Below are 20,647 nucleotides of genomic sequence, written 5' to 3'. Positions count from 1 at the left end.
CAGCACCAGGGGACACTATCAGAGTGGGGGACACTCACAGTCATTTTGGTGTTACTCAGTCTGAAAAAGGTATATGTGGCATCCAGAACTCACCTACGACTTGTTATAGTACCCACAGGATGGGTCAGATTTTCCCCTTAAGTAGGCCACAAAGTTTGAGGCACAACACAGGATTTGGCATCTGAGGCACATCTGCAGATATATTGAGTGACACCTTTACAGCGTCAGAGCACCAAAACAGGCCACAAACTTTGAGTTGAAATGCAAGATTTCTCCTGTAGCAAACATTAGAAATTTTGCAGCTGTTTTAACAATGTGTGGCACCTCTGCACCACCTGAGCAGAATAGGCCCAGGAGAGGTTGCAAGAGTGGGTAACGGTGGCTGGTATAATTTTTTGGATGAAAATTCCAAGTTTGCTCTCTAGCATCAGTAGTGGATGATTTGTAGTCATTGGTAACTGAAAATGGTTCAAAGGAGTCAGGGGACAGACAGATCTTCTCCATAACCATCCACCTGCTGTGCTGAAGACCCTCTCAGGCTGTACTATGGCTGCCATTCAAGCTAGGACCTCCAGCACATACTGTATACACTCTGGACAGTGGTTCAGACTGGACACTCAATAGTCCATGGAGTCCTAACTTCTGAGAGTAGCCGCATTAACCCTGGACCCAATGTAGTAAAAACTCATGTGGTTTAGGAGGTGCCTGCGTGTGCTGCCTACAGACAGACCTGTCTGCTGCTCCTTATTTTAGGGATAAGGGATCAGAGACATTTTGGTCACCAGCGGGAATCTTGCCACCATCAGGAAATATGGCAAAGAGGTTCTTATGTAGCACCTCCTTAAAGTTCTGCATCCTCCTCTAGGATGGTGGCAGTAGATTGTGCATTTTACTCTGGTATCAGGGATCGTGGGCCCTCTCTTTGACGACTCAAATCCTGTAGTAGACATGTGCGATTTGTTTCGTTCCGAATCGAAATTCGGACGAATTTTCAGAAATTCGGACATGCGGATGTATCCGAATTCCGAATTACAGACATAACGAATGCAAACGAATCCGAATTTCCATTTCCGAAATTCGGTAGCGGTAGTTTGAACGTTCATTTTATTTTCGTTTCTTATTCGTTTCTTATTCGTTTCGTTCGTTGGAGCAAAGTGACATTAGAGGAGAAAAATATTTTTTCCACTCAAATGTCACTATGCTGCAAACGAACGAACGAAACGAATAAGAAACGAATAAGAACAGAAAACGTTTCATTCAGACTCCATTCACCACAAACTGCATGCAGCAGAGGACCCCTGACAACACTGTCCTCAACAATCTCACCCCACTGAAGGAAACATGGTGACTGTAAGTGCTTGACCAAAAAGGTAAAGAAATACTTTGTTGGGCAATGTCAATTTGTTTGATCTGGATTCATAATTGAAAAACATTTGAGAGTTTAATACTACATTACCAGGGATGCGGGCATTCTCACCAGGAATGCGGGTGGTCCCACCAGATATGTGGGCGATCTCACCAGGGATACTGGTGGTCTCAGCAGGGCTCTGCAGGGTCTCAGGTCATAGAGTGCAGGGCTAGGGGTGCTGACAGCTTGCCCACACTCCATGTCCGGGTCGGTCCTCTTTCTCCCCCTCTGCCTGACACTGCTCCTAGACCCCTCCTTCCCGGGGCCCTCAGGTGCAGAGTGCCTGCAGAGTGGCGGGAGGAGGGAGGGAGCCGGTGGGCAGGTAATATTTTTACGTTTCCCCGCCACCCCTCCTGATGCTGCATGGCCCTGGCACATGCTCCCCACTAGCTTCGGCTCTGGCGCTGATTAACCCCTCCCTCTCACTGCCCTGCTCGGACAAGCTTCGATCCGTCGGAGCAGGCTGATGCATAGCGTCGGGCAGGCTAGTACCCGAGGCTATGCATCGGGCATACCAGGCCAGGCCACACACAATCAGGCTGATTTCGTGTGGCCCGGCCCACACTTCTTCCTCTCTGGGCCCCCCCAAACAGGCGGAACACCAGGGCCCGGTCGTGGTTGCGACCGCTGCGACCCTGGTAGTTCCACCAGTGGCACCCGATGGGTAGCAATACAGAGCATAAAAACTCTAAGAAGATAGTTCCCAAGAGAGATACAAGCCCAAGGCCCATAACTGCAAGGCAACAAATGGCAACTATTTAACTTGGGCACAGCTTTTGATCTTCAACCAAGCGGAATAGTAAAAGCCGACTGTCATGTTCTGTGCTTTATTTTCCTGCACATGATAGAAGATTAATACAAAGCTCTGGTTGCTGTTATGGCTGAGAGCATTTTTATTTTTTTTTGCTTCCATTTCATCATTCAGTCCCAGTGCTGTTTGTTTACTTTTGCTACAAGTGAGGATTTGTGAATAACTCCCCTTTCAATCAAGGTACTACCTCTTTCAGTCGCTACTCTAAGTTGGGATAAGAGGTCAAGTCTAGTTCTCGCATATGTTTCTAAACCAAAATCCTCAACATTCATGGTCTATAAAATAAATTTAGCATATAAAAGGCTTCAGTTTCAGTGCCAAGTCCTGTTAAACAGATTTAAAATAATAATCATAATAATCCTTTTAGTCAAGATATTCCAATAGTCTGAATTCTAGGAGAAGAAATATTTTTAGTTAAAGGTTTTTGTTGGCAACACATGGTTTACCCTGGAAAGATCAATTCACTGTACAGACCTGCTCAGAATCAATACGCTTCCTGCCTGCCTGATAGCAGCTGGAATAAAAATGTGGGACCCTCAATGACTCCATTTGGTAACAACATATGTCTCTTTTGAAACTTTACCTTTGTATTGTAATTTTATCTACAGTTGTCAGTCAGTGTGTCACACTTTTATGACATTTAAACTTCTCTGCACGTAATTACACTTGATAAGCTATGCTGCAATTTATCAAACTTTATTAAGACAAAAAACAGAGGAGCTAGAACGTATAGATTCTGTATTTAAAGTACAGAATGTCAAGCCAAAATAAAGAAAAATATATGCAGTGCCTCTCTGTAATACATTCAAATGTTCCCATGTTTTATCCCTGCAAGTACAGAAAGTGACATTAAAGTCACATATTTTTTTCCCTCCCCCCCCCCCCCCACATTTTTTCCCAAATTTGGTGTGTGTGTGTGTGTGTTTATATAGGCCCATTTCTGAAGTGTAAAAATGTTCTGCTCTATAATGCATATGGACAGGTTTAAATTCCATAAATATACAGTCAGGACTTGTTCACACCATCTCCTGACCAGTTCCGGATGCATTACGTTCTGGATGCATTACTGCAAATGCGGTCATGCACATATTTTTGATGCATTGCTGTGTGGTTTTTTGCCTCAATTAGTTTTGACTGGGGTTTAGGCACGTTCCAGTGCGTTCTGATGCATTTGCATGCATTTTTGTGCATTCCAGACCAAAAAAAATGCAGCAAGCTGGACTTTTTTTAAAGCTCTGGAAATGAATGCAATGGTGTGAACTAGCCTCATTTTTACCATTGGAAATAATGCGCATGCATTTTTGGTCCAGATAAAAAATGTTCAGGTCTAGAGATGGTGTCAGCCAGCCCTAAAACAAGTAATTGATGAAATTGATCTTGCATACTTTCATATTATGTTGCATTGACAGGTATTTATGCTATTAACTATAATAACTTTATTTATATCATATTATTAACAATGATGGAAATTATTTGCACATACTGAAGCTAGGCATTCTAAAATATGTTTTTAATGTGTATGTTTTACATCCAGTATCATTTATCAGCTCTATTGGTAAAAAAACAAGAAGAAAAATGAAGTAGATGTACTATTAGTGGTAAATTGTGACCTGTTTTGTGTTCACGGCTGTATGGCTCAGTTTAACCCAGAACAATGTGATCTTGTGTACTAATCCATCACCGCAGTCATGGAAGGCTGTGAAAAATGATGGTCATTCCAGGAACCAGCTAATTGTTGCTCTGGAAAGCTCGTAGGTCATTCAGTGCCATCAAAAACTCCATGGTGTGTTTATAAGAACTGCTTATTTTACAAAAGAGAATGACATTAGAATAGGAAAGGTGTAATTGTATCATATATAATGTGTGCACACTAGATTAGTTTTATATTGCTCAGTTTATTTTAAAAATTGGATATACTTTTCATTTTATAATACAGTATTACCAATCTGAGACATATCAGGAGTAAAAGGAAACCTATCTTAACAGAAACAAGGCTTCTGCCATTGCTGACATTGCCTCATGGAAATGCTTTTTGCCTGACTACTAGGGATGCACAGATACCAAGTACCGTACTTGGTACATGTACATGTACAGATACTTTCCCAGCTCTAAGACTAGACTAGAGAAAAACTCAAAAGTTAGGATCGAAAACATTTTTTCCGGACCAAGTACTGGTACTTTTCCAAGTACTCACAGATACAATTACTTGCACATTTTTGTTTAGTGTCATGTGACAGTTTTTCTTATACAGACTAATGATTTCAGTACAGTGGTGGAGCGCCAGGGCCCAGTCACAGCTGCAACTGCTGCGATCCTGGTAGTTCTCATGAAAATGCCAAGTATCAACACTGGTATCTGAACATCCCTACTGGCTACCATGCAGATATACCTAACTTAGGGGGTTATTTACTAAGCTGCCTAAGGCAGCCGAGTAAATAACCGAGCCAAAGTGAAATGAACCGAATGCCGTTCGGCTATTCACTTTGGCCCCCATACGGCTGATTTCAGCCATACATCGGCTGACTTTGGCTGGCTTCAGTTAGCTGAACATGCTCTGCTTCGGCAGACCATTCTCCCCGCTTCGGATGTGACTACGGCTCAGCCAAGCCAAAGCATATGCGCTTAGCTCGACTGAGCCGTTCACCTGTCTTCGGTTGCTGTACAGGCTATTGTGAAGTGAGCCGAAGGAGCAGCCGAAGCTACGGCTAGATCCTTCAGCTCCATAGTGAATAACCCTCTTAATACTATGATTTACCGACCAAAACCATGCAAATGAGCAGGGCTTTTCTTTTCAGAGAAGAGGTGCAGGTACTTAAACACCCGACCCTGGGCCAACCTTGTCTCTGCACCCTCCCCATCTCCCAGCACCCCCCCTATTTTTAAAGAAAACGGGACTAAGTAATTTTAGTTACAATTTTGTTATGGAATTTGCTAATAATAAAAAGAAATGCCATAAACTGCGCAATACATGGAAATATACAGTGATTTTTAAAGTGATTTCATGTATCCATCCATTTAGTGCATTCTGCACATTAGACTGACTGTTATTTAATTTTGTACTGAGGTGTGTTTAAACATGTATGATTAAAATTTCCATCATGAACTGTTACACATTATACAGCTGGATCGTCGGGGGATTCCACACCCCTGCTGCCCATCTGCTCCTTGCGGCCCCGAGGCAGGGCTTCGGTGGCCTTGTGGCAAATCCAGTCCTGATTATAGTGCCTACTGACACCAATACTGGAGCTTAATATTGCAGTGATTGACACCAATGCTAGGGGATATTTTTTCAGCCACTAACACGAATGTTGGGAGTTATTGTTGTGGTCACTGGAACCTATGCTGGGGGTTATTATTGTGGTCACTGGCACCAAATGCTGGGGGGTTTTATTGTAGCAAATGACACCAATGCTAGGGGTTATTATTGTGGTAACTGACACCAATGCTGGGGGTTAATATTTTGGTGACTGACACCAATGCTGGGGGTTATTATTGCAGTCACTGGCGCCAATGCTAGGGGTTTTATTGTAGCCTATAACACCAATGCTGGGGGTTCTTATTGCAGCCACTAACACCAATCCTGGGGGTTATTTTTGTAGTGACTGACACCAATTATGGGGATTATTATTGCTTTCACTGGTACCAATGCTAGAGTTATTATTGGAATGACTGACACCAATGCTGGGGGTTATTATTGTAGTGACTAACACTAATGCTGGGGTTTTTTATTGCTGTGACTGACACCAATTCTGGGGGTTACTATTGCAGTTAATGACACCAAAGCTCGGAGTTACTAGTACCGCCACACCTACGATGGACCTTTTTTACCTCGATCTTCTCTTAAATGTGCATAAAAAAACACAGCAGGACTGACATTTTCAGGCATTGAGGTGCATAACTCAACGCACTATACTTTAGTGCAGAACAATGAGCTGTTATTATTCGGCCCTCTGGAAATTTTCAGTTGACCACCACTGCTCTAAAAGAATGAAGATCTCTGCTCTCTTTTTTATAAGATTTACTTCCATGGTTGCTCCTGGATGCAGCTCTCTGAGCATGCCACACCTTAACTTTTTGCCAGGGCTTGGCTCAGTGTGAGTGAATAGTTTAATTCACAGCGAACCATACCAATCTGCACAGCCTGGCTGAGCTAAAAAAGGCTGGGCTCAACTCCTGCTGTGGAGTAGAATAGCTCAGCTCAGCAGCTGCTGTTTAAAGGGTTATTAAACCCTCAGCTTTTTTTGCATATATCTACTGCTAGAAAGCAGTAGATATATGCAAAAACCTTTTTAAAAAAAGTTTTACAAGAGGTTAAAACTTACCTGTGTCTTCGCCGCGTGCTCCCATCCGAAAATCTGAAAAATCTCGGGCAGCCGCAAAGGATCTTGGGGCGGGAGCATGCGCAGTTCAGATTTTTAACCGGGAGACGAGGAGAGACACAAGGTAAGTCTATGGACAGCGTGCACCCACATGCAGACACTTTGGGACAGGAAGTGCCAGCAAGCATAGAGGAGTCAGCGCTGGATCGGAGACCCGCAGCAGCACTGGAGGGACATCTGAAAACGACAGGAAAGAAGAAGATCAGATTAAGAGACATCATTTAAGGTAAGTGCTTACACTAACATTGGGGGGAGGGGAAAAAATATACTTTAATGTCACTTTAAGCCGGTAGTATACTGTTTGACTGGTACTTATTTGGCAATTGGCAAAGTGAAAAATAATTACCAGCAGTGGCTCAGCACCCTCAAATTCGTGGTACCCAATTTGGACCAACTCTTTACCCGGAATGACACTGACAAATCGAGGGTGATGTAAGTGGATAAAGCTCATGAGACCTGACTAAATAGGGAAATAATTTGGAGAGGAAGCACAAGGCGTTTTGGTACAGATTGATCAAATGTTACATGATTTAGGAAGCACTCTGCTATGGCAACCCGTGACAGCTGGACAGGAACACAGTTAAGCTCTTTCATGTCACTAATGGAATGTGCCCTCTGTATTGAATGTCCTAACTGTGGATTGTGTCAATATGTTCACAATTCAATGTGAGCCAGCCTGACAGTGAAAGAACCCCTGTTCATCTTTTGTGCAATGCATTCCCCCTTTTATTACAATGCGGGAGCACCAAGGTATGAACATTGTGCCAGCCTCATACAAGTGGGGCCCCTGAAAGTGGAGTTTCTGCTTCGAAGATATAGCAGTACATATTTATAATGAAAGGTATACTCTAGTTAAAATTAACTCATATTATGGTCATTCTAGTGAATTTACTGGCTTACAGTACTACTGCTGTGTCTGTTAGATATATACTGTATCAGTAACCACTGAAAGGTTTGTAGCCAGGGGTGGCCCGGACAACTTTTTTTAAGTTGCTGTGCTGGGAGTATAAATGGGGGGAGCAAAGTCCCCAACCCTGAATCCTGTGTTATAATAAAAACAAACATAACGAAAAATGCTTAGTCAGAATATTAACAATGGAATGTTATTTAGAAACTATTCATAGTGTAATACGAACGCACACTAAAGCCCCTTTTAAACACATTGAATAGTACAGAGTGCAGTGGTCAGAAGTATGTAACAGTATGCAAATCAGTTCTATAATTGGTTCAGTGGGTGTAAAAATAAACCATAGCTGGCAACACAAAATAGAACCTGGGGGTACACTGAAGAGATTATGAGAGTAAAATCAGCCCCATTGTTGGCAGCAGTAATAACCCCCAGCAAATATCAGGCCCAGCAATAATAACCCCCAGCAAGTGTCAGTGCCAGCAATAACCCCTGTCACGTGTCAGGGCCAGCAATGATAACCCCCAGCAATAACCCCTAACATGTGTTAGGGTAAGCAATGATAACCCAACAGCAATAACCCCAGCATGTGTCAGGGCCAGCAATGGTAAACCTCAGCAATAATCCCCTAGCAACTGTCAGGGCAAGCAATGATAACCCGCAACATGCACCAGGGCCAGAAATGATAAACCCCAGCAATAACCCCAAGCATGTGTCAGAGCCAGCAATGATAACCCCCAGCAATAACCCCTAGTATCTGTCAGGGCAAGCAATGATAGCCTGCAGCATACATCACAGCCAGCAATGATAAACCCCAGCAATAACCCCCGGCATGTGTCAGAGCCAGCAATGATAACCCCCAGCAATAACCCCTAGCAACTGTCAAGGCAAACAATGGTAACCCGCAGCATGCATTAGGGCCAGCAATGATAACTCCTAGCAATAACCGAAGCAAGTATCAGGGTAGGCAATGATAACCCAAAAGCAAGTGTTTAGGCCAGCAATGATAACCCTGAGAAATAATCCCCAGGCACTGTCAGGGGCAGCAATAACCCCAAGCAAGTGTCAGGGCAAACAATAAACCCTAGCAATATAATCCTCATCAAGTGTCAGGGCAAGCATTAATACCCAGCACGATTACCCTCATCAAGTGTCAGGGTAAACAATAACCCCTGGAATAATAATACCCACTGACAAGCAAAATATATATTTTCTGATGCAGGCTTATAATACCAGCTGGTGAGTCATCCCACATACACATACACTATATTGCCAAAAGTATTGGGACGCCTGCCTTTACACACACATGAACTTTAGTAGCATCCCAGTCTTAGTCCGTAGGGTTCAATATCGAGTAGGCCCACCCTTTGCAGCTATAACATCTTCAACTCTTTTGGGAAGGCTGTCCACAAGGTTTAGCAGTGTGTCTATGGGAATGTTTGACCATTCTTCCAGAAGCGCATTTGTGAGGTCAGGTACTGATGTTGGATGAGAGGGCCTGGCTCGCAGTCTCCGCTCTAATTCATCCCAAACTCACTCATCCATGTCTTTATGGACGTTGCTTTATGTTCTGGTGCGCAGTCATGTTGGAACAGGAAGGGGCCATCCCCAAACTGTTCCACAAGGTTGGGAGAATGAGATTGTCCAAAATGTCTTGGTATGCTGATGTCTTAAGAGTTACCTTCACTGGAACTAAGGGGCCAAGCCCAACCCCTGAAAAACAACCCCACACCATAATCGCCCCTCCACCAAACTTTACACTTGGTACAATGCAGCCAGGCAAGTACCGTTCTCCTGGCAATCACCAAACCCAGACACGTCCATCAGATTGCCAGACAGAGAAGTGTGATTCGTCACTCCAGAGAACACGTCTCCACTTCTCTAGAGTCCAGTGGTGGCGTGCTTGACTCCACTGCATCCAACGCTTTGCATTGCACTTGGTAATGTAAGGCTTGGATGCAGCTGCTCGGCCATGGAAACCCATTCCATGAAGCTCTCTACGCACTGTTGTTGTGCCAATCTGAAGGCCACACGAAGTTTGGAGGTCTGTAGCTATTGACTCTGCAGACAGTTGGCGACTTCTGTGCACTTCAGCATGCGCTGACCCCGCTCTGTCATTTTAAATGGCCTACCACCTTGTGGCTGAGTTCCTGTTATTCCCAGTTGCTTCCACTTTGTTATAATACTATTAACGATTGACCGTGGAAAATTTAGTACCAAGGAAATTTCACAGATGGACTTATTGCACAGGTGGCAACCTATCACAGTACCCCGCTTGAAGCTCCTGAGAGCGACCCATTCTTTCACAAATTTTTGTAGAAGCGTCTGCATGCCTAGGTGCTTGATTTTATACACCTGTGGCCATTAAGGTGATTGGAACACCTGAATCCAATGATTTTGAGGAATGACCCAATACTTTTGGCAATATAGTGTATATGGGGCAAATATTATAAAGCAGCACTCTCTGCAGATGCATGGGTCAGATTTTATTTATCACCCCATGAGGTCACAATACTATTTGGTCACAATACTCTTATTTCGCAATTCAGATATTCATATAATGCTGAATTTCTCAAAATAATAAGCAGTCTATTTGTAAATATGAATGTTGTACTTGTTTGTGCAGCCAAGGTGGGGTAGTACACTTACGGCAGAGAACAATAGGCAAATTTGACCCCAGCCTGACTCCGACACTGGAAAAACACACTCTGTCCGAACTCCCACCCATGCTTCAATTTTCTGGGATGCACCAGAGGAAAAACTGTTGTTATGACTTTAGGGCATATCAATCCCATGCAGCCTGCCGAGTGCCAGTGCTATAGTCTTCAATATCTCTCATATATGACAGTATTGTTGTTTGGGCTTGCTGCTGATGGGAGTGCTATAGAAGGGCTAGCAAAATATTTGGGGGTGCTATAGCAAACCCAAGCACCCCCTGGTACCTGGAACCACCACTGCTTTTTTTCCTAGTGACTTGAACAGATAGATCGATAGAGTGATAGATATAAAAACGTAAAGAACCATAATGACACATTATATCAAACTTTATGCTTTGACTTGCAGGTAGAGAAAGTGTGTGGTGAGCTACAAGAGAGTCCAGTCAAAGAAATGTCTGAGATGAACACGAGCAAAGAAGATCCAGCTGCTGTGCTGCCTCCTGCAGCAAAACTCCATTCTCTTGCACAGATGAGAAGGTACCACACAGTCATCCTTCTGGCACCAGAAACATTTTACATTCTCTGATATTCTTCCCTTGCCTTAGGCTGCAGGCACAAAGAGAAATTCAGGCAAATACAAGATTGGTTACTAAACTTACATAGTATCCACTTTTGTCCACTTGTGCTTTGTTTTAAATGTGAGCTCCAAATGTCCTATATTTAATCTTAAAGTGTATTTCCACTTTTGCAGCCGAATTGGGATAACACCTACTTTATATTCGTTGCATGTTCCCATTCACATAGCATAACTTACTACAAAAAATTGCTGCTTACATTTTGTTCTTTTTGTTAAACTCCAAAACGGAATTTTCCACTGCCATGCAAGGGAGCCGGGGAGTTAATGTTTACCATCATTATCCCTGTATGTACTTTGCAGGCAGATCTCATTATCAGTTGTAAACTACATTTCAACACTGTCTTTCCCAACAAAGGGATAAAGATCTAGAGGCCTGGCTTCTGCATTGTATGTTAATGAGGGGAAATTCAGTGTGTCTCCAGTCTTTCAATGGGGGCAGAATAATTATGGAATTGTTCAAAGTAACCTGCAGTCTGTACAAAGGCCTGCTCCAAAGAAAAATCTAAAAGGTAAGAAATATTAAAAAATATATATTTGTAGGTATGCTATGTGAATGGGAACTGCAAGTGTAAATACACTAAAACCTCTTTACTGCCATGGACAAAATATTTAATGACATCACTGTATCTCATTTACCTCCTCCAGCAGCACCATTTCAGGGTCCAGGTGATTAGTGGTGGGTGAGAAGACTATGTACAGTACAGAAGAGTCATCAGATGTTAAGTAATATTTCTGATGTCTCAGTAGAGCGGACCTATCCCTACTAATGCCTCACACTAGAAGAAACACAGATATTAAACCTTTTCACTGCCACAGATGTGTATATAACGTTTACTCGATCACTATCCAGAGACTTACATGAAAACCCTACTATGTTCCACCTGCTAGGTATATCTGGTATACCTTCATTATAAAGTGATCCGCCTCTTGTGAAATTTGGAGTACTCATTGTTACCTAGAAATCTTCTTGGAAGGATAGTGACATCACACCCTGCAATGCTGCAGATGAGGGTTAGGCTAGTATTTCTTCTAACTTTTTCCCCTTTCTCTGCTTTCTGCTCTACTATTATATAGCAAATTATACATGGGGAGGGAGCCCTGAGATAATGAGCGGACCCTGCTTGCATTCACTTTTAGGAGGAGTCTGGGAGGGGGGAGGGGGTATTGGCATTAGAATGAACATAAATAGGAAAGTTTTCAGCTCTTAACCAAACTTTAAAAAATCAAATAGCTGATGTCATAGCTGATCAAATGTGCAGTTCCATAGCAATTGCAATCCATATAGGGGCTAATATGGAACCTCCCTTGACTGTAAGGGATAGGATATTGTAGTTGCAATTTACCTGTCTGCCATAACAAGTAGATCCCTTGGTGCAGTTCAGGGTCACATCTTATGGTAGACAGATACGTTCATGCTAATTCTAATACTATTACCCATCTTTCAAAACAATTTTTTAACTTTACATTTGTAAAGTTAAAAAATTACAAAGTTTTCTATAAATTAAACTTATTTTATATCCTTGAACTTCCTCTCGCAGTTTTATCTTTCTATTCTCATTATGGCTTGTTTTCTATTGCTACTGCACGCACGGATAAAGAATTAACTCTTCCTTGAGTAATTTTCTCTTTTATTTCTCCAACTCTTTGCATGTTTTCTTCCACCTCTTCTTATCTGTTGGGGCTATCTGCTACACCCCGAACTCTCCAGCTCTCTGCCTCTGAAAGCTTCGAAGAATGACAAGCCTCGCAGCTTGAAAAGAATCTCTCGGTAAGACAAAGTCCCCAGCTGGCTCTTAGCTCTCAAGCTTTGCATGTCCTGTTGGTCTATTTATCGCCTTGGAATGTTTATGCTCCTCAGCCACCTGCTGGACAATAACATTATGTTTGGCTGATATCTTTCTATGTGGGCCCTGTTTGATCCAGCAATGTAATATCAACATGTGTTATTCATTCCTTTCTGCTGTTCAGGTTTATACTTTCATTAAAAACTATCTGAGTGTTATTTGTACTCAGTTCTGGGAACGGTTTCACAGGACAGTAATGAAGACTAACGCCACAGAGCTTACAGTGCATACATTTCATGTGGCTCACAGTACTCACATTACATATGTGGCTCACAGTACTCACATTACATATGTGGCGCACAGTGCTCATATTACATATATGGATCACAAGACTCACATTACATATGTGGCTCACAGTACTCATATTACATATGTGGCTCACAGTACTCACATTACATATGTGGCTCACAGTACTCATATTACATATGTGGCTCACAGTACTCACATTACATATGTGGCTCACAGTGCTCATATTACATATATGGCTCACAAGACTCACATTACATATGTGGCTTACAGTGCTCTTATAACATATGTGGCTCACAGTACTCACATTACATATGTGGCTCACCCTGCTCACATTACATTTGTGGCTCACAAGACTCGCATTACATTTGTGGCTCACAATACTCACATTACAGTGCTCGCATTACATATGTGGCTCACAGTGCTCACTTTACATTTGTGGCTCACAAGAACTTACATAATGTGAGTCTTGTGAGCCACAAATATAATGTGAGCACTGTGAGCCACATATGTAATGTGGATCTAGAAAGGATTGTCACCAGCACACCAAAGGTTTTGAAGCAAAAAGTCCTTTATTGACAAATCGCCATCCAATACAAGCGCTTTCGGGGTCTCAGCAGTACCCCTTCATCAGGCTCAGAATTCTGAGCCTGATAAAAGGGGTACTGCTGAGACCCCGAAAGCGCTTGTATTGGATGGCGATTTGTCAATAAAGGACTTTTTGCTTCAAAACTTTTGGTGTTCTGGTGACAATCCTTTCTAGATCTGCATTGTTCACGGGGCCGTCCGTGGTCACTACAAGCACCCACCTGCTTGGCAGGTTTACTACTATTCCGGTAAGGAGTGCAGCTGGTTCTTGACTACACATATGTAATGTGAGCACTGTGAGCCACATATGTAATGTGACTCACATTACATATGTGGCTCACAGTGCTCATATTACATATGTGGCTCACAGTGCTCATTTTACATATGTAGCTCACAGTACTTACATTACATATGTGTCTCACAGTGCTCACATTACATATGTGACTCACAGGGCTTACATTACATGTGTCTCACAGAGCTTATAATCCTCACTGTATCTAAAACTAAAAACTAAATGCTTGGGCTATAAATACACTAATGCCATATACAATACAAAATGGTTGTTTAGGCATTTTCACATTCTTTAAAAAAACATAATGTAACTGTAATTCCCCTATAAGACTTGTGACCTACCATATCCTGTACTTATTACAGTGATTTCATCAAGTACATAAAACCATCAAGAACATTCTACACCACCCTGGCAGAGCGTCTGTGTGATGGAGACCTGGCAGTGAGAGATGGTTCAACATGCTGGAATGGAGACGATGTGGTGGAAAGGTAAGCAGTTTTTCTTCACAGAACAGTGTTTGTGCAGTTATGGAGAACAGATGGTTTGACATGAAAGCAAGTGGGTCTCTTAAGGTCATTATAAGCAGCTGTCTAGTGTGTGGGAGAACTCTGCAAATGCAAGTTTTTACAAAAGTAAAGGCCAGTAAAAATAAAATTCAGGATAGTTTATATAGAACTGCGTTGGATAATATGTATAAATATATGGATGAAGAAAACAGTATCACAGCTGAAGACATTAGAGATAATGTTTGACTTTGGATATTATCAGACACCCAACTAACTTCCTGTGTAGAAGGTCCATTGAGGAATAAAACATTAGCATCCATTCCTTAGCCGCAGCTAAATATAATAATAAATGCACAAAGCAATATTGAAGGAAACTTGTTTTCCTTCTGAAAATATTTTCCTGGCTGTATTGGCCTCAGAACCTTTTGAAACCCCTGGAGTAAGCATGTAGTAATTACAGGGTGCTTATATTCATACGTGTGTTTGACATGCAATTCCAGTAGTAATAAAACTACTGAAAAGAATGACAGCCATGTAGTTAGTTTAATAATACTAAGAGTTGAGCAATGGCTCAGCAGCTTCCATACTTTTCTTAGTACAGGTCTTCTTTAAAAGTGTCAGGATACAAAGAAACCAGACAGAAACATAAAGTGCAGGTTTAAAATAAAAGGAGTTTATTGAAAATATCAATAAACATAAGTGGCAGAAAACAATAGAGAAAGTCTAGGGTGTCGATGCCAAGCCAGAACAGAAATGGGTAGTTAGCCAAACCAGATCAGGGAACACTGAGGGCAGGATGAACGGAAACAACAGCCGGAGTCAGGAACCAGGAGATCAGTCAGCCAGAGCCAGGGTCATACACGAAGAACAGGAACAGCATAGCACTTTGTATATCTGAACACACACAAGGGTGAAGACTAAATTGACCATGTGGTTAAATAGTGAACTAGTGTTGCATCATCACTCTGAGACAGGAATTTTGTCAGAAGTGTGTCAGTAGTTGCAGAATGATGATGTTTTTGCATTTGGTCATAAGAGGGCACCAAAGAGGAACAAACAGTGTCAGACACACTGCAAACAAGGCATGCTGCAGCTCAGCTGAAGGAGAAAGGGGTAAGAAACCCTGACAAAAAAGTGATGCAATTGTTTTTTAATGTATATGCTTGCTGATGTTTCCTTAGTGTAAAGACTTTTCTTGGTTTTCAAGAAACATTATTAAAACAACAATACAACGTATACATCAGAGACTAGGGACGGTGGGAAACATTTGTGAGCAATAGAAATGTTATTAAGATATCAAGAACTGAGTCACTTCCTCTTTCTATACGCAGAGTGTACTGAAATGGTTACTTGCTATGTAACACAGTGTAATGTCAATAGTTCTCATTCAGTGGATCATCTCCTATCTCCTCCAGTCGAGCCGAACGCATATGCTAACCAGGGACACTGATCTCCAAACAGCTAACTCTCCCTGGCGCCCCGGGAGTCTCTTGCTCCCGGCCGCCCAGGAGAGAAGCACTGCTGTGTCCTTTTTTTTCTTTATTCTGACACGAGCGATGTCAGAATAGAAAAAAAAAATATATTTTTTATTCCCATTGAAATGCATTGCTACATTACTATTGGCTATTGCAAATTGAAGTAGCCAATAGTAATGTAGCAATGCATTTCAATGGGAATTTTTTTTTTTTCTATTTTGACATCGCTCTGTGTCAGAATAAAGAAAAAAAAAGACACAACAGTGTTTCTCTCCTGGGCGGCCAGGAGCGGGAGGCTCCCAGAGCGCCCGGGAGAGTTTTTTTTCTTTTCTTTTTTTTTTTACAGCAGCAGAGCCGCCGGACAATAGGAAACTATTGGGCGGAGCTAGCTGTCACTGCTAGATCTGCACAATCGTTTTCTATTTACTTTTTAAAAAACTTTTAACTCTTTTTCTGTTCTGCTCGGTCCCTCAGAGGGACCGAGCAGAACAGCCGAGCCGAATGCCGCTCAGCTGTTGTTGGATCGGCTGTGTCGAACTCCTTCTGCACTTCGTGTCGGCCGAAGCCATGTGAAGCAAGCCAATGTACTGCTGAAATCCACCGTACCAGCCTGAAGTGAATAGCCGAACAGTGTTCGGCTCACTTCACTTGGGGTCGGTTGTTCACTCGGCAGCTTAGTGAATAGACCCCAATGTATACTAAATGACTGTAGACTGGAGAACCAAATTGGGAATAACTCCGAGTGTTGACTGCCTATTGAGAGATGGTGGGAGCAGTTTAGTTTCTGACTCATACATATATAGTAGACAGAAAGGAAAAGATAATAGAAAGCATAGGAAAACATGCTAACATGGGTCCTGGCAGCAAATGCAAGTACAGAGTGCAAACAGTGTAGAGCATTTAAAAAAACAGCTTTTCATTTACCCATACAAAGCGTCATTACTTAGAAATGGTTGGACAGCAGAACATGTAAATATTATCATAGGAGAAGCTCAAATGGATCAAGCCAAAAACATATATATGGCCAGGATAAAAAAACATTTGGGTGTTTTTGTTTTCCTAATAACTAGGAACCATGCCTTTGTATTTGAGACAAATGGGTGAAAATGTAGCATAATCGGCCACTACAAGACAAGCTTCATCCTTTTTGGAAACTTCTAAGGCTTAAACTTCTTAAAACTATTCACTCTTAACCCACTCCTATGTGTCATTGTAAAGGAATTTGTGTTATACACATTGCAAAATTAACTACATCACCGCATTCCTTTTCAAGAAATGACTCCTTTTTAAGAAACATGAGAAAAACGTAAAAAGTCCCTTTTCAGAAGAAAAGTTCAGAAACACGATAATGTCTTAGACTTACAGCAGCAGTTCTTTTGCTCAGATTCTATCATTTTGTTTTCGTTTTGACATGTGAGGCCAAATATAGTATTTCATTGCGTCTACCATGTTAGTAATAGTATATACAATATAGGGCATTGCTTTCTGTATGCTAGCTATGGGTACATTAAAAGTCTGCAGCTACAAATACTTTAGCTATTGACTTAAAAAAACAAATACTTACCAGCTTTTCAAGTCCAGTACTGTCTTCCTCGAACCTTTGCAGGGCTTCTGATATTCCCTGCTGCCATAATGCATTTGGGAGCCGACTGTGACTTCATGATCACTCCCAGCTTGCTCCCCTATGCGCAAGATCATAGACTGCAGGGAGACAAGCCTCCTGGGATGCAAGACGTGTATCCCAGAAGGCTGCCATTGAGGGGGAGCAGGCTGAGGGTTACATAATTCCTCATTTGGGCGAGGAATGAGGATGTGGCAACAAACACCTGCAGAAAAGTGTACTTGATCTCCCTCCCAAAAAATGACATATAATTCTGTTACAAGGAGGAGGGGATTAGAAGGATGCTAGGTTATATTTCTGTGTGAAGGCCCACATTATTTGAGGCCAGGCATGTCAAACTGGTGTTTTTTGGGCCAAATGTGGTCCTCTTGCTCATTCGTTGCAGCCTCAGTGGTTTACAAATTTGAAACCAGAGAGAGACCAGCTGTTCTCCAGTTGACAAAAGCTACACTTATTTATGTATACTTGCTGCTCAATAATTTAATAAATATCAGGATGCCATTACTGTCTGTTATATTGTTGGTGAGATTTCCCCTTACCTCCTGTCCCATTGACCATAGATACTGTGAGAACAAGTGAGGGTGAATTTCCCCAATAGGGGCACAGACGTTTTTTTTCAGTGTCCATTTTGAAGATAATTCCCCTTGCTTTCTGCCTTGGAGAACAATATCACAGGGACAGGAAGTGAAGGGAAATGTCTTCTACAGGGAGACAGACTGTATTAAATACTTTAAAAACCCTTCCTTATCATGTGCCATTGACTTACCGTATGAAAATAGAATTACCAAGAAGTCCTTTCTCCTTTTGCAGTGAGGTATTTGAAAGTAAACCTAAAAAGTTTCTTGGCATCTGGTAAAATAGTAGTGCTCGCTAAGGGAATACACTGTTCGCTTTGCAAAGTGAGTGCTCACTGACCTTAGTAGAAGAGGTTAAGATATGTTCAGTTCAATCAAGCAATCATGTGCTGGCAAAAATCCTGTTTTACCGTCCCTCACACATGATCTTAGTACAGTTACACCTTATTTTCTATTGCTTAATTTGCTAAGTGAACAACCTTTACTATTTTATTTAATCAGCACCAGTGTATAAGGCATTTAAACTTGTCTAGTGGTTCCTTAGTGAAGGGTGAAACTATCCGTTTTTAAGACAAACGTACTGTTCTGTCCACATCAGAGTGTATCATAGCATCTTGGCACAGCTATGTGAATCTCAAGAAGCCCTGAAGTCAGGAATGGCTGTCATACGTCAGATGCCTCAAGATCAAAAATAGCTGTCATGATTATCTCCTGCCCACAGGTCAGGAATTCCTTGTGTGTAGAAGACTGCCCAAAGATATACTCATATTAGTAGCAAAATAAGGGTCTGATGGAGCAATAGAAAGCTTCAGATAAAGTTCCTATTTATTTATCAAAGCTGAACTAACAGATAATATTATACATACAGTTAAATGCTGTTAGTTAATTGGGTAACATTCTGAAAACCCAACCTTCTAGGGGATTGAACTGTGCCCTATTCATCAGAACCATACTTCAATTGTGTGGCCCTGTCAGACACTTTGATGAAATGTCTCTATGACCACAGATCTTGCTCGCAGGCACAGTAATGAGCAATGATTATCCTACCCTTTGTCATAGTCATAGTCCCATGGTATGTTTGCCTTGTTAGAGTCTTCATGTCTGACTGCAATTGAGAGACTGTAGCTGCATTGTTTGTAAACTGGATTTATTCTGTATTTCAAGTTGCCAGAACCATGACATTTCAGCTGATGCATGACTTTTTCGCATGCACACATGTATTATAAATAAAAAAAATGGAGGAATAAATCATATTGCAGCATGTAAACAATGGCATTCTAGTCCCTCATTTGGATTTATCACGTAGGGTGGGAAGCACAGTCTTTAGTGTCTATACACCATGACTTGTATTTCTCGGATATGACAACAATACATTGCTTCAATAAAAGTTAGGGGTTCCCACACTCAATAACTGTAGTAGACCATATAGGTCTTATAGGCCTGCCTCTGCAATGGCCTACTTTGTGGCCCATAGAAATATGTGGGAGGTGGGAGAAAGTAGGCAAGTTCTATTACTACTAGATAGTGTCAGAGCTTCTCCAATTAGAACAGTTCATGCATACAGGGGACAATGGTTGCTGATACATGTGCACTGTGTGCCTGCTTGCTGCTTTTTTTTCTTCTTTTTTTTTAAGCAGAACTGTACTCACCTGTCTGTTTGCAACTCCAGTGATGACAGATCAAAGCCATCCCTTGACACTCCATCCCCTGGCACTGCCATTTTCTCTGCCAGGTCTTCTGGGTCCCAGGTCACTGATCTCTTCCCATTGGGTGGCTACTTATGATGTAAACCCTACATATGCTGGCAGTAGTTACATTGTCCCCAGCACCTTATAGGTGGCGGGGTGTACTACAAATTGGTAGAAGGGGAAAGTATTTTTTTTTTGCAACAGACACATGCAAAGTATCATCTGCCAAAAAACTCCTAGTATAGTTAAAAAACATTTAAAGTTCTTCTTTAAGTAATCAAAAGAGCAAATGCAGACTCTTGTCTGGACACTAGTATTTTACAGGCAACAGAGAATTTGGAGGGAAATCTGTCAGGGATAGAAGAAAAAAAGGTGGAAAAATAAAAGTAATTGTTATGGTGAAAGCTGGACTATGTAGCAAGAAGAGAGAAGCCCTCTATTTTTGGAGATACCTCAGGCAAAACAGCTGAAATATAAAATACAAAAGATATATATATATATGTAATAGACATTTATTGAAGATAAATACATAAAACCTGGATCATTATAGCCATAAATGTGTTCAACCAATTGCAACACCCCATATAAAATCTAGAAAGATATGTTCGGCCCCACAGTACTGCACAAAATATATAATGTGAAAAAAGGGATCCTTTTAAAAACTCTTGTACTATATACCGTAGATAGTCTCTGTGTGTCAACAAGGCTTGATTCTCAAGAAGCTATATCTGGATATCTGAATATCTAGATATCTGGATCTTTGCATATGATCTCAACTGTATGTTTCTTCTCATTAACCAACAACATTTTCCCCTCCCTTTTAGATTGTAAGCCCTCAGGGGCAGGGCCCTCCTTACCATCTTGTCTTGAATTGTATTGTGATTGTAATGTCTTCCTTATATTGTAAAGCGCTGCACAAACTGTTGGCGCTATATAAATCCTGTATAATAATAAATGTTTATTACATATATATATATATATTTCTTTTGTATTTTATATTTGAATTTTGTCTG

General features: G+C 41.6%; 1 protein-coding gene across 3 annotated transcripts in view; it reads left to right on the top strand.

Annotated features, from left to right (window-relative positions):
• Positions 1 to 20,647, top strand: part of LOC108785702 (glypican-5-like) — a 215,539-nt gene that overhangs the window by 61,643 nt on the left and 133,249 nt on the right. For 2 of the 3 annotated variants that reach the window (XM_018554830.1, XM_018554832.1), the window contains exons 4-6: positions 10,569 to 10,699; positions 12,508 to 12,567; positions 14,132 to 14,257. In XM_018554830.1, coding sequence (XP_018410332.1) covers positions 10,569 to 10,699; positions 12,508 to 12,567; positions 14,132 to 14,257 — 317 coding nt within the window. The remainder of the gene's footprint in view (positions 1 to 10,568; positions 10,700 to 12,507; positions 12,568 to 14,131; positions 14,258 to 20,647) is intronic. The other variant, XM_018554831.1, reaches the window with a different exon arrangement.

The sequence above is a fragment of the Nanorana parkeri genome, unplaced genomic scaffold (assembly GCF_000935625.1).
Source record: "Nanorana parkeri isolate BGI_ZX_2015 unplaced genomic scaffold, ASM93562v1 scaffold174, whole genome shotgun sequence".
NCBI classification, from domain to species: domain Eukaryota; kingdom Metazoa; phylum Chordata; class Amphibia; order Anura; family Dicroglossidae; genus Nanorana; species Nanorana parkeri.
Note: the sequence above shows the minus strand (reverse complement) of the source record. Positions and strands in the feature narration are given on the sequence as shown.